Below are 22,704 nucleotides of genomic sequence, written 5' to 3'. Positions count from 1 at the left end.
CAAATTTTCTTATTTCTCCTCCTGAAAATCTAAGCCCAAGGTGTTTGGAGACCTGGACAAGGACCTTTCTGGCTTGCATTCAGATTATGGCTGTCAGGTGCTCCTTTGAGGCTTTGTCCCTTCTCTTGTATGTATTTGGTTATACTGATGAGTTTATTCACTCATTCAACAAATCTTCACTGAGCACCTTCTATGTGGCAAGTTGTCTTAGGCATTTGGGGATTTTTCAATGAGTAAAACAGACATAGTCCCTGTCCTCATGGAGCTTACATTCTAGTGAATGGAAACACAAAATAAATCAGATAAATATATACCACATGGTAAAGGAGATAAAGTGTGAAAAGGGCATACTACTTTAGATGGGTGGTTTTATGAGTCCGGATAGGCTAGGGAAGCCAGGAGAGGAGGAGAAAAAAACCTGGCTTCTTTCTTTCTCCTTCCAATCTTCCATCAGTGCCTCCCACAGTGGCTAAGCTCAGCCAGACACCAGCAGAAAGGAATGCTGGGAAACACAACCTCCATGGTAGGAAAAGATTGATGAATGAGGGAAGCGGACTTGGCCCAGTGGTTAGGGCGTCCGCCTACAACATGGGAGGTCCACGGTTCAAACCCCAGGCCTCCTTGACCCGTGTGGAGCTGGCCCACGTGCAGGGCTGATGTGCGCAAGGAGTGCCGCCCCACGCAGGGGTGTCCCCGTGTAGGGGAGTCCCATGGGCAAGGAGTGCGCCCCATAAGAAGAGCCGCCCAGCGCTAAAGAAAGTGCAGCCTGCCCAGGAATGGCACTGCACACAGGGAGAGCTGACACAACAAGATGACGCAGCAAAAAGAAACACAGATTCCTGTGCCGCGGACAAAGAAGAACACGCAGCAAATAGACACAGAGAACAGACAACTGGGGCGGGGGGGAGGGGGAGAGAAATAAATAAATCTTTAAAAAAAAAAAGATTGAGAAATGGATTGGAAGGCAACAAGGCCCAGTACTGGCTCTTGTTCCTAGCCAAACGGCACACTCAGATTTAAAGAGAACTGTACTGCCAAAGGACTCACAGACCTGGACTATAAAGCCTGTAACTGTTTGAGTCTTAAAATGACCCTAGAAGCCCCGACTGTTTAAGTGGAAATGGACTGAAAAGCCTGGGTAGCTCCCAAGAAGCAAGCAAGTGTGGGAGGCACTGATGAGATTCAACCAGCAGAATATAGTGGAAGTGATCTGTGCCCGTTTGTAGAATCTGGCCTTAAGAAATTTGCAGGTTTCACCTCCTGTTGCTTGGAATGCTTGTTCTTGGGATCTAGCCATCAGCAGTGAGGAAACTTGAAAATCTATGAAAAGGCCTATATGGGGGGAAACTGAGGCCTCTGGCCCTCAGCCTCAGCTGTGCTCCCATCCAACAGCCATCACCAACTTTCCAACCACGGGAACAAGCCATCTTGGAAGTGGATCTTTCCAGTTCCCCACTGAGTCACCTCAGCTAATGATAAGTGAAGCAGACTAGAGCCTTCCTGATAATGTCTGCCCAAACTGCAGATGTGTGAGCAAAATAATGATTGTTATTTTAAGTCACTAAGTTTTTTTTTCTCACTTTTTAAAAATTTTATTTGTCTTTATTTTTTTAATATTACATTCAAAAAATATGAGGTCCCCATATACCTCCCACCACCCTTACCCCACTCCTCCCCCCATAACAACAATCTCCCCCATCATCATGAGACATTCATTGCATTTGGTGAATACATCTCTGAGCACCGCTGCACCTCATGGTCAATGGTCCACACCATAGCCCACACTCTCCCACAGTCCACCCAGTGGGCCATGGGAGGACAATGTCTGGTAACTGTCCCTGCAGCACCACCCAGGACAACTCCAAGTCCCGAAAACGCCCCCACATCTCATCTTTTCCTTCCATTCCCTACCCCCAGCAGCCACCATGGCCACTTTCTCCACACCAATGCCACATTTCCTTCGATTACTAATCACAATAGTTCATGAATAGAATATCAGTAAGCCCACTCTAATCCATACTCTATTCCTCCATCCTGTGGACCTTAGAATGGTTGTGTCCACTCCACATCTATATCAAGAGGGGGCTTAGATTCCACATGGATGCTGGATGCAATCCTCCTGCTTTCAGTTGTAGGCACTCTTGGCTCCCTGGTGTGGTGGTTGACCTTCTTCAACTCCATGTTAGCTGAGTAGGGTAGGTCCAATAAACCAGTGTGTAGGAGTTGAAGTCTGTTGAGGCTCAGGGCCCGGCTATCACATGGTCAGTCCAGAGATTCAGTTCCCCCCAGCACCAACTACAGTTCCGGTAAAAGTAACCAGAGAGGCTTGTGAACAAAGGTCACATCTGAGTCCAGCTCCATCATACAGAAACACAAACTCCAAAGTAGGGTCAACAGACGTGGCACTGAACTCTATCTGCCAAAGTCACTAAGTTTTGGGGTAGTTTGTTAAGCAGCAATAGCAACTGGAACAAATGTTTTGGCCCAGAAGTGACATGCCTTGCTCTGTTTATGGCATATTGACCAGAGCCGATTTCATGGTTTTGTCTCATAAATATATGTGAAGCATATGGAAATTTGGTGAGCAGTCTATGCATCTCCCACCGTGTTACATAAAACCTCTTTGATAAGGTAACATATGAGCAGAGATCTGAAAAAAGGAAGAAGGTAGCTATGCAGATAACTGGAGAAAACATTCAAGGCAGAGGAACAAGTATAAAAGTACACGTACAGTTACTTGAGTTAGTAGAACATATAAAGCACTTAGGCAAGCCTTTTGCACATGATGGGCATCATGTGTTTGCTATTATTACTTGTCTGTGTTCAGCAAATATTTACTGAGTTGCCTCCTCAGTGCCAAACACTATGTGAGGCTTGGGGATTCGATTGTGAACAAGAAAGATGTGGCCCAATCTTGCAGAGCTTATTCGTTCCTGTCTCCCCAGCCCTAGCACAAGAAGACAGAGCAGATAATCAAGGCATAAAGGCATGTCGGTGCAATGGTGCCTGTTGATGCTCAGAGGTGTGATGACTTTCCCATCACAGCAAACGTGGGACAAAACAAGGCCGTGGGCACAAGACATGGAATGAAATAGATGGCAGCTGCCTGGCAAGGGCTGGTTCTCCTGGGAGATGTGTGGTGGGCACACACTGCCTAAAGTGGAACTGGGGAGAGGTTGAAGAAGAGAACAAGGGAGGTTGTCTCATCGGCTCCTTCCAGAGAAGTCGGTCGCTTTTCTCCCAGCGCCCACGCCAGCTCCCTTCTCAAGGTAAAGGGGGACTGGTGCTTAACAAGGGGTGGGGGCTCAAAGAGGAAAAGAGGATGGAGAGAGGATGGAAGACTCAGCCGGCGAGGGCCTGGGTGAGAAATAAGGGGCTCCGAAGCAAGCGGGAGAGGTCTTCCTGGGTAGGGGCCCAGTGGGAGAGGGGTGGGATTCTGGGCTCAGGGAGGAGACGCAAGTGAGGGCTCCACGAAGGGAACAGAGGCCCAGGGAGAAGAGGACATAACGAGGAGATACAGACTATGTGAGGGGATGGGTCTTCAGGGAGAGGGGTGGGGGCTTGCGGGGGTGACAGGACCTTCGGTGAGGAGTTTAAGGGGCTTCATTGAGGGATGGGGCTCCGGGAGGGGGTGGGATGTCCATGAAGAACCTGGGGTCTCTGAGAGAAGAGAAAGGAGCTCTGGGAGCTGCAGGGGGGCGCCATCCGCAGAGCCAGCCCCTGGGCGGGCGGCCCCCTCCTCCTCCCGCCGCGGCTGCGGCGCAAGCGCAGACAGCACCGCCGCTGGCTCTATTCCGGCTTCGGCTCCGGCTCGGCGAAGGCAGCAGGCGGACAGGTGAGCTCAGCTCCCGCTCCACGCGCGGCCCCACCCCGCCTCCCCAGTGCAGGGGAGTCACCCCCGCCCTCGGCCGCGTCCCGCTTGGGCAGGATGGCAGCGCCCAAGCCCTGGTGGCCTCCGGCTTTGCGAGGCGAGGTCCCAGCGAAGTGCGGGGCTGGCACCGCACCAGCCGCGTCGCCCCTCCACACCTCAGGCTGGACAGACTGAGCGCAGGCTAGGCAGGACAAGGCCCCACCCGCTACAAAAAGCCCATTCCCACCCCACTCTGCCGCGCTTTCCTCCCAGGTAAAAGGACAGAGTTCATCTCGACCAGGGGCCGGGTGGTCCGAACACAGACGGGGGTGCCGGGGGCAGAGGAGGATAGGGGGGTGGCCGAGGCCTGGCTCCCCTGGCCTAGCTTCCCGGGAGGATGCCCCTTCCCCTGGCCTGGGCAGCGACCCACGCTGAAGGGGGCGGGGCTGGGGTCAGGGAAGGAGACCCACGAGGGAGGAGGGAGGCCGTGGAGAGGCGAGCGACCCCACCCGTCAGGCCCCACGCCCGCCACCCACCCGGGATACCTCCGTCCCCTCGCCTCCTTCGCCGCGCGCTCCCCGCCCGGACTCCGCGGCCCCCTCCTCTTCCCGCCCCTCCCCCCTCCTCTTCCCGCCCCTCCCCCCGGCGCCGCTCCCCACTCGCGGCTAGGGGCACCTCCCCAGCGGCTCCCGCGGCAGCACTGGGCCCGGGTACCCGCGCCAGGTTCTCAGTATCCTCTCCCTTCCTGCTCCCCCTACTCCTGGCTGCCTCCCGGTAACCCCTAAAATGGGAGGGGGAGGGGGAGGGGCCGGGCGGAGGGAGAGGCAGAGTCAAGGTCACCTTCCTACTCGGGTGCCGCAGGACCGAGGGATTGTGCACTTGAGGGAGGGGCACTGTGAGTTGCCCTCTCCCGGGAGCCCCCGCGGTGACCCCTCCCCTAGGGCCTTTAGGTTGCGGCCCTGAGAGGCTCCGGGTGCCCCCTGCCCCATTCTCTCCTCCAGCTGGGCCTCCAGCCGCCCCCCCGACCGCGGCCGCGGCTCAGCGAGCGCGCCGCCCCCTACCCGGGCCGCCCCCTCGCTTCCGCCCCTCGCTTTAGGTCTCTGCTCTGCTCGTCTCTACCTTTCTTTTTTCTTTGTCCTCCTTTCTTCCTCTCTCCCTTGAATTGTGGGTTAGGGGAGAGGAGGCCGTGATTTACGGACAGGTTGATAGCAGTTTTGTGGGCCTGTGTGGGTTCTCTGGGGCTCCAAGAAGCAGCTCTCCCCGAACCCACACGGTGTGTGAGTGTGCGCGTGAGTCTGCGCGTGTGTCTCTGGGTGTGTGTGTCTGTGTGCCGTGTGTCCTGCGCTTCTCTGTGGTGTGCCTCGGTGTGTGCTGTTTCTGTGTGTTTCTCTGGGTATGCCTCACGGTGCTTGCGGGTCTGTGGGTTTGTACGCGGCTGTGTTGTGTGTGCTGCTTAGTCTGGAGGAATTCGAGGGCCACGTCTGATTAGAAGTGCGAGGAGCCGGGAGATTTGACTTGCCCTTCAGAGCAAGCAGCTTTATTTTATCTGAGGCTGCCCAGGGGGGCTGAGGGCCATCAGCTGGGGAGGGGGCGGCCCCCTAGCCCTTCCAGCCCTTCCCAGCGTTGATTTGAACCTTGCTGGTGTGTGGATACGCAAGCACCTTTCATCTCCCAGCCCTCGATTGTCTCCATCTGTGAAAATAATGATTTTTCTAAGTAATCTAACCTGACAACCCCTGACTTCCACTTCTTTGGGACTCGGAGGCTGTTACCTTCCAAGGCACAGCCCCTGGGAAGGCTCTTTTGGGGCCCTGCAGTTTGGGGAGCCCTACTGCTTGGACAAGGGTCATCTGTGCCGGTTACCCCATGGAGGGGACACACGGGGAGCAATAAGTCCAGGATGATGATAATAAATTACAGTAATAAGAAACAACAGTTTCTCTGCACCAGAGCACAATAACTGTATGAAACAGGTATTATTGACTCTGGCCTTTTTTTCGTAGGTGTTTTTTTGGATTCGCCTTGTTTTACCAATGAGGAAACTGAGACTCAGAGAAGAGAAGGCACTTGTCTATGGTCACAAGCAAGGAAGTGGTGGATGTGGCATTCTAATCCAGGCAGTCAGGCTCCAGAACCCACAGTTCCAGCCAGTGGGCAGCCCCTAGAGTCAACCTGTGCACTTACTGATACCTGCAGTTGGCGGATGTGCAGTTGGAACAAGCACATCAGTGCACTGGCTCATCCACAGTGTACCTAGGGAAAGACAGGCCAGGATTCTAGAAAGCCAGACTGTGCCGTGAGTGTGGAGTATCTAAAAGGGGAGAAGTGGGTCAGGCCTGAAGATTCAGGGGGGCCTGGGAGTGTTACCATGGGCGGCTCTCACTGACCCTTCCCTCTATCAGCTGCACCTTCCTGACCCACAGGGATCCATGATGCCAAGCTGTGACCGCTCCTGTGGCTGCAGCCGTGGCCCCAACGTGGAGGATGGCAAGTGGTATGGGGTCCGCTCCTATCTGCACCTCTTCTACGAGGACTGTGCAGGTACCGCCCTCAGCGATGACCCTGAAGGGTCCCCAGTCCTGTGTCCCTGCAGACCCTGGCCCTCCTTGTGCTGGAAGGTAAGGCCGGAGGAGGAGCAACTCCTGGGATTGGGGAACAGAAAGAAAAGAGTTGGTATAAAGTTAGTAGTCTTGCATGTAAAAGCAATACAAACCGCAGCTCAAATGGGTTTAAACAATAAAGGGAAGATATTATTCATTTTAGAGAAGGTACCACGGATTTGATACCTTCAGGTAAAGTTTGATCCAGCAGCTCACACTATCAAACCAAGGAGTTCTCAAGGTTTCACTTAGTTTTCTGACTAAGTGTTTGTTTAGTTAGTTAGTAGCATCTTCTTATTGCCAGGCACTGTGCTAGGCTCTCAGGCGACTCAGAATTTAAGAAGATGTGTTCCCTGTCCTTGAAGAACTCTTAGCTCTTAGTTCATTTAGTCATTCAGCGAACATTTATCCAGCCGCTGCTCTGTGCCAGCACCGTGCTAGGCACAGAGGGCACCTATGAGCCCAAACAGGCACAGTGCTTGCTTTCATGGGGCTCTCAGTCCGGTGGGGCAGGCTGACATCATTTATATAGGAAACAAAATACATGTCAAAGTGTGCACCAAGGTAAACTCGGTGAAGAAGGAGCAGGCACGGTGCTTGCATGTGCGCAGGAGTAGAGGACCAGCCCGGTCCAAAGTATCCTGGAAGGCTTCCTTAAGTAGGTGAGCTTTAAGACAAGATCTGAGAGATGTGTAGGAGTTAACCCAACAGAGAGATAGAGGAAAGATGGGACACAGGGATAAGGTGGCACCCAAATAATGCAAGCAGCAGGACTCAAAGTTGGCAGGTGAAACCCACTGTTGGGTGGAAGCTGGGAAGGAAATTAACAAAGAGACCTCGCGGTTCTCTCATGACAGTTTGTACTCCCTGTCAATCAGATCCCGGCAGGGGTTTTCTGGGACTCCTGCCTCTTAAGGTTGGACCAAGGAATGACCTTTAAGTCCCATTGGAACCCAAGGTGACCCTTTGGCCCGGGCTCCTACCAGACCCTGACTGCTTCCCTTCTGTCTGCCTTTCCCCAGATCAGCCTGTCCTCGGGCACCCTGCTTCTGCTGCTGGGTGTAGCGGCCCTGACCACTGGCTACGCAGTGCCCCCCAAGCTGGAGGGCATTGGCGAGGGTGAGTTCCTGGTGCTGGATCAGCGGGCAGCCGACTACAACCAGGCCCTGAGTACCTGCCGCCTGGCCGGCACAGCGCTCTGTGCGGCAGCCGGGGTCCTGCTGGCTGTCTGCCTGTTCTGGGCCATGACCGGCTGGCTGAGCCAGGACACCAAGGCCGAGCCCTTGGACATGGAAGCTGATAGCCATGTGGAGGTCTTCGGGGACGAGCCGGAGCAGCAGCTGTCCCCCATCTTCTGTGATGCCAGGGGCCAGGCATGGTTCTCACCACCCACCAGCCCCTTTGGGCAGTCTTCCGTGCAGACCATTCAGCCCAAGCGGGACTCTTGAGCTGCCCACATGGCCAGAGGAGGAGCCAGACCTGGGGGCTAGACCCTTCCTCTGCCCTGCCACCCTCCGCCCTTCCATTGTCTCCCCAACTTCTCCCTTTCAACGGGGCCGGTTGCATCTGAGTCCCCAGAAGGCCCAACTCCAGGTCAGAAAGTCTGGAGCTCACATCCCCTTGTCCTGTCCCCAGGGTACGGCCCCAGTTCTTCCAAGACGCCAACCTTCCTCAAGTCCCCCTAAAACTTCCCACCCACCTCCCCTTCCTAGACCCCTTGGGGCAGAAAACATTTCATCCTGTCCCTGTTTCCTCTGTGTGACCTTGAGCGAGCCCCTTAGCTTCCAGACCACCCGTTCTTGCCTCTGTACTGTGAGGGGTCTGGCCAGATTCTAGAGTTCCAGGACTTTCCATTCCTTTCTTCCCAGTAGATGAACTTGGATGGGGGAGGGGTAGAGGGCTCGTTCTCAAACTCCAGGATACGTCAGGGTGGCACAAAGATGCTCACTTGGGCTTCCCCTCAAGGATGGGGCAAAAACATCCCAGTGTCCCCAGATGGCATGTTCTCTGCCTGCATTTTGGCGTCCGAGCTCAGGACACTCCACCACGGGCTGCTGTTACCGCTGGTTGCAGATGAGGTTGCCTAGGGAGGCTGAGAGGAGAGGCGTCCAAGGTTGCAGAGCCAGGCAGTCCACAGGAACTCCACCTCCCATCTTTGGACTCCTCCTGGCTCAGCTCTTGGTCCATGGCTGGAGCAGAGCCTTTACACCTTCCTGGTTCCCAGGGGACCCACGGGGGCGGGAACACGGACAGCTGGAGAGACTAGCTGGGCACTTGATGGCCCCAGGTGGCTTGGAAAATAGTTTGGACATGGATTATTTAAATGGCCACTAAGAACCAGGGGTCAGGACAAGTGGGAAGTCTTTGCCCCTCACCTGGGAACCAACACCCACAGGCTCTGCCCCTGCCCCTGATACAAACATGCCCTCCTGGCAAGCCTAGCCCCTCCATCTTTGGGCTCCACAGCCAGAGTTGTCATCTCCTTGCTCCACCACAAGGCGGAGCTCCAAGACAGCCGGAGAGACGTGTTCACGGACCAGCCCCCCACCCATGCCCACCCCGGGGACCACCACCACCCGTAGCCTCAACGGCAGCCTGGACGCACCTCCTGGAAGGCTGCCAGGCTCTACTGCCCTTGTGCCTCGGCCTCCTCTCCTACTCCTTCCAGCCGCCTTCTCTCTCAATAAACAGCTGGATGGATGCTGATGGTGCTTCCTTTCTCCCTGACACGTGGTATGGGAGGGAGGAAAGAAAGCGACTTCTATGAGCACCTACTGTGTGCTGGGCACTTACATCCGTTATTCCACCTTTGCTCTTCACGATGACCCTGAGAAAGGGATTATTGTCCTCCTTTTACAGATGTGATAAGTGCGGCCAGGAGAGGTGGAGGCACTTGCCTGAGACCTCCGCGGGCTGGATTGAAACGCTAGCCTGAGTGGTCCAGTGCAAGAGCGTGTGTGGCGCTCCTGTCCCTGAGTGGGCAGGAAATATCCCAGTCACGGTCGACAGACAAGGAGAGGGATGAGGGAGGGAGGGTCTGGGGAGGGGACTGGCGTGCCAAAGGGCCACGAGAACAGCTACAACCTAAGGGAACTTCCCAGGGTCGCTGTTCTCAGGGCTTTACATTGAATACTCACAGCCACCTGTGAGGTGGACACCAGTGTTTCCAAACCCTGCTTCCAAACTCCAGGCTTGTTTCCAACCCCATGAACCCTGAACCCTAGCAACCCCTCACCCCCGCCCTGCCGAATCTGCCCCTCCTGCATTGTCCACATCTTAGACAGTCACAGCTCATCTTTTCTGGATGCTCCAGCCAAAATCTCGGAGTCACACTTGGTTCTCTCTTTCTCTCACACCCGGAATGCAGTCCGCCAGCAAGTCCAGTCCACCCAACCTCGGAAATACGACCTGTGCCGAACCGCTTCTCACCATCTCCGCAGCTGGGTCGGAGCCGCCAGCACCCCTTACCTGGGTTGCTGACCAGCTTCTCCCTGGCCTCCCTGGTCCCTCTTCTGTACACCACTCCCCACCCCAAATCTACTCTCCACGGGGCAGCCAGACTGATCTTGGGGCAACATAAGGGTCAGCTCATGCCCTCCTCTGCTTAGAGCCCTCCCCTGCTCCACCCGCCTCAGAGTAAAAGTCAGAATCCTCACTGGCCTACAAGGCCCCACACAATTCGCCCCTCCGCGGCTCCTTCCGCCGTAACCTCAACGCCCACTGTCCCCCTTCCTGTCTCCTCTGCAGCCACACTGGCCTCCTTGTTCCTCCAGCAAGTCAGGCCTCAGGGCCTTTGCTCAGCTGCCCCCTCTACTGGGTGCTTTTCCCTGTTAACCGAGTGGACAATTCCCTCGCCTCCTTCAAGTTTTTGCTCAAGTGTCACCTCAGTGAGGCCTTCCTAAGCATCCTATTTTAAAATGCAACTGGGCCTCTGTTCCCCATTCTCTGAGCACTTTGGATTTTGTTTTCTACTTACCACCTTTTAATATACGATATTGTTCAGTTATTTATTATATCGTTGTTCATTACCTGTCTAATCCTGCCACAGTATAAGCTCCACAAGAGCAGGGATTTTTAAAAATGTTTTCCTTATTTTCTTTTTATTTATTTATTTATTTATTTATTTTTATTTCTCTCCCCTTCCCCGCTCCTCCCCACCAAGGTGTTCTTCTCTGTCCACTTCTGTTGTTGTCAGCGGCACGGGAATCTGTGTTTTCTTTTTTGTTGTGTCATCTTGCTGTGTCAGCTCTCTGTGTGGGTGGCGCCATTCCTGGGCAGGCTGCACTTTGTTTCGCGCTGGGTGGCCTCCTTACGGGGAGCACTCCTTGCGTGTGGGGCTCCCCTATGCAGGGGACACCCCTGCGTGGCTCAGCACTCCTTAAGCGCATCAGCACTGCGCATGGGCCAGCTCCACATGGGTCAAGGAGGCCCGGGGTTTGAACCGTGGACCTCCCATGTGGTAGACGGACGCCCTATCCATTGCGCCAAGTCCGCTTTCCCTATTATTTTCTTTTAATTCATTTTTATTTTTATATATTTTTAAGGAAGTACCGTTATTGAACCCAGGACCTTGTACATGGGAAGCAGGCGCTCAACCACTGAGCTACATCCACTCTCCAATAAGACTTGGTTTTTTCGTTTGTTTGCTTTTTGTTTGTTCGTTTTTAGGAGGTACCAGAGATTAAACCTGGGACCTTGTACATGGGAAGCAGATGCTTAACCACTTGAGCTACCTCCACTCCCTGATAGGAATCTTTGCTCACTCTACTTAATGACATATCCCAAGTGTCTACAACAGTCCCTGGCACATTGTAGACACGTAGTAAAAATTTACCAGCTCCATCTCGGGTTTTACAGGTGAGGACACCGAGGCTTAGCAACCTGAAGCACCTTGCCCAAGGATGCAGAACTACTAAGGAAAAGCTGCGATTCCAACACAGGTGCTTCAAACACAACATCAGGTGCCAAGAAGTGTGTCTAAATGATTGTCGCCACATGGGAAAGTGAACCCAGTGTTAACAGATTTTTTTCCCAGAGAAGGTACCCCTTTTTATATATTAGTATCTAATCCAAAATTTGACTAAGCACGGAGCAAGACAAAGCATTCCTGGGGGCAGTGGCAACGCCTGGGCAGCTGTGGGTGACCTCTGACCCAGACACTCCCGAAGGCTCATCAGGACTAGGGATAGACTTTCATGCTGACTAAATGGTCCAGGAAACTGATTCCCACCCTCACCCCCAAATATCTGTGTCACATCAGCTTTCCTTCCGAGCCCCACATGGGAAGACAGGGGTAACCCAAATAAACCCCAGGCTTTCACACAGCCCTGTCTTCACAGGACATCCCATTTCAATCTTACCCCTTGAAGACTGTTAAAGGAGGTTCAATTTTATTCCGGTACTTGCCAGCGGGAGTGCAAACTGGTGCAGCTATGAGAGCAGCAATGTGGCAATGTCAAAATCGAAAATAAGCCTGTCCTTGGATCCCTTCCTCTTGTAGGGATAGATCTGCCAGTTAAATTCCACGTTGCCTCGTTTGTAACAGAAAACATTGAGAAAATAGCTAAAGATTCATTGGCAGGGGACTAGTTCATAAATGGTGGTGTGTTTAGACACTGGAACCCCAGGTGAAACAATGAGAAAGGTTTTTATGCACTGATCTGGACCAGTCCCCAGGTTGCATTGTTAGGTGAACAGGTGCAAGGGGCAGAATTCTAGGAATACTTTTCTGCCTTTTGTGCAAAAAGAAGAATATTAATGGTCATTGCTTATAAATGCATTAAGTCTCTATTAACTTTGGTTGTCTTTGGAGAGAAGAGATGGGTGACTGCAGATGGGGGTGGGAGGGAGACTTTCATGATAAACTCTTTCAACCACTTAAAATTTAGAAGCATGTGAATGGATTATATTTTTTAAATAATTAACTTTTAAAATTTAAAAATAACACAATTGATTAAATAAATAAATAAATAAATAAATAAATAGGGGAGAAGAAACAACTATTCTTTGCAAAACAATTCCAATTAATAACTATAGAAGGATTGAAAGACATAGAAAAACCACTATGAAAAGACCACAGCAGTAATTACTGCAGGCAAGATCTACCAATGAATTAAAAATTAGTGGGTGATACTTTAAGGTCAAATGGCATTTGCATAGCCTCAAAGCATCTTCCCCAAAATATTTAGTAATTATTGGGTGGTTTTAATATAAGTCCACAAATATTTTGATACAGCACCCTTTTAGAAGTGTGGTTTAGTTTCCTCCCCTTGAATGTGAGCTGGACATAGCAAATTGCTTCTAACAAATAGAATGTGGAAAAGGAAAAACAGTGACTTTACAGTGGAGAAATCTGGCAGAAACCATTTTAACCATATGATCAAAGTTAGTACCATGGTGATACCACGCACCCCCTGATATGATGTAAAGAAAAGGACACCTCACTTCTATAGTATTCTATCCCCAAATCCAGAACTTCAGCCTCATCATGAGAAAACCCAACCTGGACAGTCTGCAACATATCTGAGCAGAACTCTTTAAAAGTGTCGAAGTCATGAAAGACCAGGAAAGACCAAGAAATTGTCACAGGTTGGAGAAGACCAAATAGACTTGACTGAAGGGAGTACAGAAACTCTCTGTACTGTCTTTACAACTCTTCTAGAAATCTAAAATTATTTCACAATAATTAAAAAAAAAATAAAATTGTTCTGGGTAAGATGGAGTAACAGGAATCAGATTTATCCTCGCACCTGAAAGAACCAAGACTGGACTAGGAAATAAAAAAGAGGAGCCCTACAACTGTCATCTCACTTCTCTGGGAGACTTTCCAGGCCATGGCATAGATGTCAACACTTTCCCTCAACAATTTATGGAACAAGCAGACAGAAAATCAATAAGGATATTGTTACGGGTTGAATCGTGTTCCCCAAAGAGATATGTCCAAGTCCTAACCCCCAGGCCGTGGATGGGACCTTATTTGGAAATAGGGTCTTTAAAGAAGTGTTTAGTTAAGATGAGGCCAAACTGGATTAGAAGACGAGGAAATCGCGATGCAGGGACAGAGAATGGGGAGTAGGCCACCTGACGACAGAAGCAGAGATTTAAATGCTGCAGCTGTGAGCCGAGGAACGCCAAGGATTGCCCGCAGCTGGGAGGAGGAAGGGACGATTCTCTCCTGTGGATTTCAGATGGAGCGTGGCCCTGCTAACACCTTGATTTTAGACTCTAGCCTCCGGAATTGTCAGACAATACATTTCTGTTATTTTAAAAGACACAGTTTGGGCTACTGATGGCAGCCCTGAAAATCTAAATAGACATGGAACATTTAAACAGCACTATCAATGACTTGGCCTAGTTGGCATTCATAGAGCATCCCACCCAAGGACAGCAGAAAGCACGAGGCCTTGGTCCTGGGCAGCTCCTGACCACTGGACAGGCAAGGCAGCTGGGGGATAAAACAGACACCAAATGGCCGCAGCCCAGTGGTTTGACACCCTCCCCTGACCTGAGAGTATTCCCTCTCCTCTCAGAGATGGGAGACCTGAGAAAGGCCAGTGGGGTCCACCTTCTGCTCCACCCTTCTTGATCCCAGCATCTCAGCACTCAACCCCCACAGCACCCCTGGGACTGTGCCTCCCTCCTGCTGAGACTGTCTCCCCCATCCCTACCATCCCAAGGGTGATTTCTCAAGCCCAAGGGAGACGTCAGCTTCAGAGACGCCCCTCCACCCTAGTGAACCAGAGAAAGGGTAACCAGAGGCCGCCGTCTCACCTCTGGGGGGCACTGAGTCAGGGCAGGGAGCTGAGATGCCCCAGACAGAAAGGGATATTCACACAGATGGGGAAGATTTTACTGGGAAGTGGCATGAGAGAGAGCAAGCTGGGGTGGGGTTGGGGCATCAGGGAGGCAGGCATCCAGCAACATTCGTGCCCCCAATTTTTTGTCCCAAGTCATATATGGAGTGTGGGCGAAGAGTGAGTCAGTCCCCGAGGTTCAAGTCACTGTGCGAGCCTGGGCTATCTCTCTTTCTCTCTTTCTCCCTCTCTCTTTATCTCTTAAACTCTGGGCAGTCTCTTAACCTCTCTGAGCCTCTATTTCTTTGTCTCTAAACTAGGGACAAGAGTGATACCAATCCCTTGAGATTCTTTGCAAACTGAATGAGCTTAACAGTGCCTAGTTAAAAGTGCCCTATAAATGCAAGCTATTATCATTAAAGAGGAGAAACCTGAGGCTCAGAAAGAGCAGTCAGAGCACGGGTTATAATTTGGGATGACTCAGACCTGGCCCTACCCACCAGGCACTCACAAGTGAGTGAAAAGGACAGACCTGTAGACAGACAGTGGAGATCTAATGGTATGGCATATGACTGGGGACAGACACAGGGGGATTCAGAGAGCGACACATAACAATCACATATCTAACACTGATCTGTGCCAGGCACTGTACTCAGTACTTAAATATATGAATTCTTTTAGTCCTTATACCATTATTATAAGATGTTTTCTTTTGTTTTTACAATTAACAACCAATGAAGTTTACTTCATTCATTGAAAAAAGAGGGCAGATCAACATTTCCTTCTTTTTTAAAAAATATATTATTTATTTATTTTAAGATGGTTTCTATTAACTCCCACTCACAGAAAAAGCAGCTGGGGCACAGGGTGTATGCTTGTTGCGTTCGTGTGTCAGCTGGGCTAGGTGAAGGTGTCCAGTTGTCTGTTCAAGCATGCAATGGCCTGATTGTTACTATAAGGATATTTTTTGGATTTAAATCATCAGTCAGTTGATTGCACCCATGGCTGACTACATCTCTAATCAACAAAGGAGACTGCCTTCAGCAAGGAGAGAAGTCTTATCCAATCAGCTGAAGGCCTTAAAGGGAGAGCGGATGATCTGAGCAGTCAGAAAGAATGTCCATCTCGATCTCAGCCAGCCAGCGTCTCCTGGGGAGTTCATCAGAAACCTCCGCCGGCCTTCCCAGCCTGCAGCCTGCCCTGCGGAATTCACACGTGCCGTCCCCGTAGCCGCATGAGCCAATTCCTGTAATCCACCTCATAATACTTACATTATATATATTCCCCGATGATTCTGTTTCCTTGGAGATCCCCCACCAGTACAGGGTGTTGAATCATCCTGCTCAAGTTATTCAGCTTAGCAGAACTGAGATTTGAACCCAAACAGTCCAGCGCCAGAGAGCCCACACCGTCCAGCTCCAACAGCTGCAGAAGTTGCTCAGGCCCACAGACCCCACCGAGCAGCAGCCTCACAAGGGGTGGGGACTGTCCTCGACACGAGTTTGTGCAGGCACAGGCCGGCCGCTGAGTGCCTACCCAGATAGACACCAATTCCTGCCCGTTATACATGCTCAGAAAATCCTCTGAAACCCCGTCCCAGCAATGGTGTGCACTGCGGGAAGAAAATTACCAGCCCCAAATGAACTCACAGACACACGCACCATCCATGGTGGGCCCGCACACAAGTTCTTGAGTAAGCGTGCTACATGCACGGGTGCACTCGGGCGTTTATTCGCGGGCACACCTATAGGCATGTGCATTGTCAGGATGATGACTGTAGACACACCGAAACACTCCGTTGTGTATTTGCACTTACTCTGCCACTGATTCTTTTTTAGCAGTTACATTTATTGAGCACCTACTATGTGTAAGTAGGTACAGATGAGGCTCAGAGAAGTAAAGGGGCTTACTCAGGGTCACACAGATAGTAAATGGGATGCAAACCTGGTCCTATAACATTAGGGTGTAGTGCCTACCTGCACTGCTGTGCAGATGTGTTCATGAGTGGACCGATGTTCCGTGGCTGAATTCCTACATTGATATTTCCTGTGACCTTGGATACATTATAGCCTTGTCCAGGCCATGTCCTCACATCCGTCTGCTCTCAAGCTTCGTGGGAATGTGTGGTGATGATACCAGTGACTCTGGCCCCTCTCCAAGCCTCCCCCTGGACTGGCGTCATTGAGGCGATGAGCTTCCTGCCCCAGCCTTGCCATGCCCCCAAGCGTGGGGCTCAATGCCAAGCCTCGGCTCCAGGCCATCAGGGCCCTGGTGATGGAAAGACTCACAGGATTTCATAAGCATCCAGCGGGGAGAAAGAGGGAGGGAAACAGGATGCCCACTGGGGCATGCACCCGGGCAGGGTCCACAGACCGGATCTGGCAGGGGAATTGTTGTCAGGACTTGGCATCTAATGGACACTGGGCAATGCGTGGTGTGGGGGAAGGCAGTGAGAAGAGAGGGAGGGAGGCACGCAGGACGGCAGGATTCCCCAGCCCTGGAGGCCCTAAGGGAGTGACTAAATGAGCGAGGGAGGGAGTGAATGCAGTGGCAAATGAATTTAGGACAGGATGAGCGAGGGAGGGAATTTATTTTTTCCACAAATCTTGAGTGCCGCTCTGTGCAGATCTTGGGCTGGGTCCTGTGGCTGCTTGGTGAACAGGGGACACAGCCCTGCCCTTACAAAGCTAAGAGTCAAGGACAGGAAGCATCTAAGACTAAGTGGTTTTTGATGAGTGCTAAGTGCATGCAGTGGGGGAAAAGGATAGCCTCATCAACAGCTGATGTTGGGAAAACTGGATATCTACGTATAGAAAAATGAAATGAGATGCCCACCTCGTACCCTATCAAAAATCAACTCAAAAGGGATTAAGGACCTAATTATAAGAGCTAAAGCTATAAAATTCTTAGAAGATAACTTTTTTTGTTGTTGCATTGTAAAAATTTATCACTTCTGGATATTAAACCATTACCCAATATCTGGTTTGAAACTATTTTCTCCTATTCTGTAGGTTGTCTTTCACTTCCTTGGTTAATTTCCTTCAATGCACAAAATTTTTTATTTTGATTAAATCAAATGTATTATTGTTTCTTTTGTTGCTTGTGCTTTTGGTGTCATATCCAAGAATCCGTTGCTGAATCCCAGGTCATGAAGATTTTTACCTATGAATTTTTTACAATGCAACAATGAAAATACAAACAACCCAATTTAAAAATGGACAAAGGACTTGAATAGACGTTTCTCCAAAGAAGATATAGAGATGCCAATAAGCACATGAAAAGATGCTCAGCAAATTAAAACCACATGGAGAAGCAGATGTGACTCAAGTGACTGGGCTCCCACCTACCATACTGGAAGTCCAGGGTTCAATTCCTGGGACCTCCTGGTGAAAGCAAGCTGGCCTGAGTGGAGTGCTGGCCTGCACAGAGAGCTGATGCAGAAATATGGCGTAACAAAAAGAGACACAGAGGAGAGACAGTAAGAGATGCAGCAGACCAGGGAGCTGAGGTGGCACAAGAGATTGAGCCCTCTCTCCCACTCTGGAAGGTCCCAGGATGGTTCCTGGTGCCGCCTAAAGAGAAGACAAGCAGCCACAGAACACACAGCAAATGAACATAGAAAGCAGACAGCAAGCACAAAAACAACAGTGGAGGAGGGGGAATAAAAAAAAAAAGTCCTTAAAAAAAACCACTTTGAAATACCACCTCACACCCACAAGGATGGCCATTATTTTTAAAAAGAAAATAACAAGTGTTGGAGAGGATGTGGAAATCACTATAGGGGGTTGTTTTTTTTAAAGATTTTATTTATTTATTTATTTATTTATTTCCCCCTTCCTCCCCCCCCCCACTCATTGTTTGCACTTGCTGTCTGCTTGTCTTCTTTTTATTTTTATTTATTCTTAAAAATTTATTTCTCTCCCCTTCCTCCCCCAGTTGTCTGTTCTCTGTGTCCATTTGCTGTGTGTTCTTCTGTGACCACTTCTATCCTTACTAGCAGCACCAGGAATCTGTTTCTTTTTGTTGCGTCATTTTGTTGTGTCAGCTCTCCGTGTGTGTGACGCCATTCCTGGGCAGGCTGCACTTTCTTTCGCGCTGAGCGGCTCTCCTTATGGGGCGCACTCCCCTACGCAGGGGACACCCCTGCATGGCATGGCACTCCTTGCGTGCATCAGCACTGCACATGGGCCAGCTCCACGCGGGTCAGGAGGCCTGGGTTTGAATCGTGGACCTCCCATGTGGTAGGTGGACACCCCATTCATTGGGCCAAGTCCATTTCCCTGCTTGTTTTCTTTTTAGGAGGCACCAGGAACTGAACCTGGGATATTCTATGTGCTAGGTGGGCTCCCAACTATTTGAGCCACATCCATGTCCCAGAACTCTAATGTTTTATGAGTGGGAAGATAAAATGGTGTTGCCACCAGGGAAAGCAAATAGCAAAAAGTTAAATGTAGAATTACCATTTGACCCAGAAATCCCATTTCTAGGTATAGGCCCAAAGAAAACAAAAACATGGCAAACAGATCCTTGTACACCCATGTTTATAGCAGCATTATTCACAGTAACCAAGAGCTGGAAACAGCTCAGTGTCCACAAATGAATGGATAAACAAAAATTGTGCATACACACAATGTTATATTATTTGGTCATAAGAAAAAATGAAGTTATGAGACATGCTGCAACATGGATGAAATGTGAAAACATTATGCTCTGTGAAATAAGCAAAACACAAAAAGACAAAAATTGTGTGTTATCATTTAGAAGAGATACTAGAAATAACAAATTTTCAGAGAGAGAAAACAGATTAGAGGTTCCTGGGGTGGTGCAGATATGGCTCAAGAAATTGAGCTTCTGGCTACCGCATGGGAAGTCCCTAATTCAGTTCCTAGTGCCTCCTAAAGAAGACAGTGAGCTGGTGTGATGGGTAGGCACAGCAAGCTGACACAAGAGACACAAGAAGAAGAAAAAAACATAATGAGAGACATAACAAAGCAGGGAGAAGAGGTTTCCGGTGCCTCCTAAAGAGAAGGAGCAGGATAGCGAACTGGCGTGACCAGCGGATGCAACAAGAGACACAAGAAGAAAAACACAATGAAAGACACAACAAAGCAGGGAATGGAGGTGGCTCAAGAGATTAGGTGCCTCTCTCCCATATTGAAGGTCCTGGTTTGGTTCCTGGAGCCTCCAAAAGAAACAAGGAAGACAAACAGAGCAAGGCAAATGAGGGGGTGAGAAGAAATAAAAAAATAAATCTTAAAAAAAAAGTTACTGGGGTAGGTGGGAGAGGCGGGAGGAAGGAGTGTTTGTAAACATTAAAAAAAGAATCCTTGCAAGCCTCCAGCGTGCTTGGGTCTGCAGTGACCCTGTGCATTCCTCAGTGCTTGCAAGAACAGTTTTGAAATGGTTTGAGGACTTGCTCTGCTCCATCTATGGGGCAAGGTTATAGAAATTTCAGAAAGTTGCTTGCCCCCTCCTGAATCTCATCTACCAGGCATCTTGTCTGTACTGTCTAATATTGTAGCCACTTGGCCATGTGTGATTTTTTTATTTATTTACCTTATTTTTCTTTATTAATCCTCCCCTCCCCCAGATAGTTCTCTCGTCTGTCTGCTCATTGTTTGCTTGCCTTCTCCAGGGGGCACTGGGAACCGAACCTGAGACCTCCCACGTGAGAGGCAAGTGCCCGATGGCCTGATCCACATCCACTTCTTGACTGGTTTAAAGCAAGGCTATGATGTCTTTCCACCATGGTGCATGGCACTTTGGAGTCTACCATTCCCCTGGTGTTTGAGCAGCAAAATTCCCATAATGCCAGAGCTGGAAGATCCTTGAAAGGCTGCGCCTTTGGTAGCGATCAGGCTGTTCCATGGAATGAGTGCAGTGATGAGGAGGTGGATGTGGCTCAGGCAGTTGGGCGCCTGCCAACCACGTAGGAGGTCCCAGATTTGGTCCCCGTGCCTCATAAAGAAGACAGCAAGCTGATGCAATAAGATGATGCCACAAGGAAACACAGTGAGAGGCACAATAGGCAGCAAGCAGGGGTGGTTCAGGCAATTGGGCACCTCCCTCCCATGTGGGAGGTCCCGGGTTCGGTTCCCAGTGCCTCCTTAAAAAAAAAGAAGAGGAGCAGACACCGAGAGAGTGCAAACAACGGGGTAGGGGGGTTAAATTACCCTCAAAAAAGTCACTGGAATTTCTGGTTCTTGGAGTAATGCTGGTGGGTAGAGGGTCTAGTTGAGGCTTAAGCCTGGGTGGGGTGGGGGTGGTTCAATAAAGGTGGTTTTTAAATCTGTGGAAAAAAAATAAAAGAAAAATTTAAAAAAAATCCTATTAAAAAAAAAATTTTTTTTAAGATTGCTGAGTGGAGTTTTTTTTTTTTAAAGATTTATTTTTTATTTATTTCTGTCCCTTTTCCTGCCTCACCCCCCAGTTATCTGCTCTCTGTGTCTATTTACTGAGTGTTCTTCTCTGTGTCCGCTCGGATTCTTGTCAGCGGCACCAGGAACCTGTGTCTCTTTTTGTTGCATCACCTTGCTGCCTCAGTTCTCCGTGTGTGCAGCACCATTCCTGGGCAGTCTGTACTTTCTTTCACGCTGGGCGGCTCTCCTTACGGGGTGCACTCCTTGTGCCTGGGGCTCCCCTACGCAGGGGACGCCCCCGCGTGGCACAGCACTCCTTGCGTGCATCAGCACTGCTCATGGGCCAGCTCCACACGGGTCAAGGAGGCCCAGGGCTTGAACCGCGGACCTCCCATGTGGTAGGCGGACTCCCTATCCATTGGGCCAAGTCAGTGTCCCTGAGTGGAGTTATTTATTCCCCATAAATAACAATAATGATAGCCACTAGCATGAATATAATAATAGCACCCAACTGTTTTTTGAGTATTTTGTTACGTGTCAGGATTGTGCTGAGCAGTTTATATTCATTCATTCACTCAGCACCTATCCATTGGACACCTAGTAGGACCTGGCTCTGTGTTAGACTTGGGAATACAGCACCCCTGTCCCCAGAGTGCTTACATTCCAGCAGGGAGGAGAGACAGATAACAAGCAATTTAATACATAAATGAGATCATTCCAGACCTTGACAAGGGCCATAAAAAAAGTAAGACAGGTATGGGATTAGAGAGGGACCACAGGGGTCCAGGTGGGACACGGTGTTTCATGAGGGGTCTAGGTATGCTTCTCAGAGAAGGTGACATTTGAACTGAGACATGAAGGAGGATAAGGGGCCTGGGAAGATTTATAAAAAGATCCAGAGAGATGGAACAGCAGGGGCAAAGCCCCTGGGGCAGGAAGATTTCGAGGTGTTCAAAGGTAATGTGGCTGGAGCAGGAGGAACCAGGAGAGGACGGAAAGAGATGACTTGGAGAGGCTGGTAGGGGCCAGAGCACTTACTATCCTTCCAACTTTAGAGACAAGAGAACCGACGCTCCTAGAGGGAGCCCAAGGTCACACAGCTATTTCGGGGCTAAGCAAGGGTTCAAGCCCAGTCTGCCCTGACTGCAGAACCCAAGCATTGTTTTCCTTTACACCAGGCTGCCACAGAGGCACACACCTGTGGGATACACATCAACATATGCACGTCTGTAGCCACTAACTGCTCACTTGCTAAGGGCTGGACTGACAGATAGGCCAAGAGTCTAACCTTGTGCTTGGTGTCTTGTGGGGCCAAGTAGGAGGCTAGATGTCACCTTAGACCAACCTCCCAGAAACACTGGGCCAGGAAAAGGTTAAATAGCAGGAAGAGGGCTTCCCAAGGGAGCTAAGGGAGGGGCTGGGAGCCCTGGGATGGCCTCTGGGGATGTAGAGTTGAGGGGAGGAAGAGGTAACTAAGAACAGAGTCAGCAGAGGGAGCAGAGACTGCTCTCAGAGGTGCAGGGCCTCCCCGATGGCCGCAACCCTGCCGAGGCCAACAAGCCCTGCCCTGTGTTGGGTCACTGTGTGCCAGAGTCTGGGTTCCTCCGTTTCTTGACCCAACCCCATCTCAATGCCTGCCGTGGTAGTTGGTACACTGCAGGAGTACAGGAGAGATTCTTAGCTTACAGATGAGGATGGATGGCTGGGAGGATGGATGGTGAATGGTGGATGAACAGGTAAATAAATGGAAGATGGTGGTTGAGTAGATTCATGAATGAATGATAAATGAGTGGATCTTTAAAGCAATGGCTTTTACTTGATCCTGCAGCCCTTCCCATATGTACCACCTCATTTTGCTTCTTTTGCAGCAAACATCTTTGAAAAAATTATCTATAGTCACAGTATCCAATTCCTCTTTTCCTCTTTTTTTCTTAAATCTATTCCAATCATGCTTTTACCCCCATGACTCCACTGAAACTGCCCTTGTTAAGGTCACCACATTGCTAAATCCAAGCTCAATTCTCAGTCTTAAACTTCTTCACCAATCAACAGCCTTTGGCAATGTTGGCTGCTCTGTGCTCCTTGATCGACTTTCTTTCTTT

General features: G+C 50.2%; 1 protein-coding gene and 1 non-coding gene across 7 annotated transcripts; both read left to right on the top strand.

Moving 5' to 3' along the window:
- Positions 1-3,758: 3,758 nt before the first annotated feature.
- NRSN2 (neurensin 2) lies at positions 3,759-9,151 on the top strand. Of its 6 annotated transcripts, none has more exons than XM_004463995.4 (3): positions 3,759-3,835; positions 6,274-6,468; positions 7,473-9,151. In XM_004463995.4, exons 2-3 carry the CDS (start codon positions 6,280-6,282, stop codon positions 7,896-7,898), a joined length of 615 nt encoding a protein of 204 aa, XP_004464052.1. In that variant the 5' UTR covers positions 3,759-3,835; positions 6,274-6,279; the 3' UTR covers positions 7,899-9,151. The 6 variants fall into 6 exon arrangements, with proteins under 6 accessions (XP_004464052.1, XP_012382837.1, XP_004464053.1 ...); XM_012527383.4 differs by having other exon boundaries at positions 3,779-3,835; positions 6,253-6,468; XM_004463996.5 differs by having other exon boundaries at positions 3,823-4,123.
- A 10,419-nt stretch (positions 9,152-19,570) lies between these two features.
- Positions 19,571-19,704, top strand: LOC111765491 (small nucleolar RNA SNORA9). Its single transcript, XR_002797811.1, has one exon. It is a non-coding gene; the product is annotated as a small nucleolar RNA SNORA9 (small nucleolar RNA).
- The last annotated feature ends 3,000 nt before the right edge of the window (positions 19,705-22,704 follow it).

The sequence above is a fragment of the Dasypus novemcinctus genome, chromosome 24 (genome assembly GCF_030445035.2).
Source record: "Dasypus novemcinctus isolate mDasNov1 chromosome 24, mDasNov1.1.hap2, whole genome shotgun sequence".
Lineage (NCBI taxonomy): Eukaryota > Metazoa > Chordata > Mammalia > Cingulata > Dasypodidae > Dasypus > Dasypus novemcinctus.
The sequence above is the reverse complement of the archived record's forward strand: the minus strand, read 5'-3'. Positions and strand labels throughout refer to the sequence as shown.

Coding starts and splice junctions, on each gene's coding strand:
- NRSN2 (XM_071211623.1), top strand. Junction 6,469..7,472: donor GGCCCTCCTTGTGCTGGAAG/GTAAGGCCGGAG, acceptor GCCTTTCCCCAG/ATCAGCCTGTCCTCGGGCAC.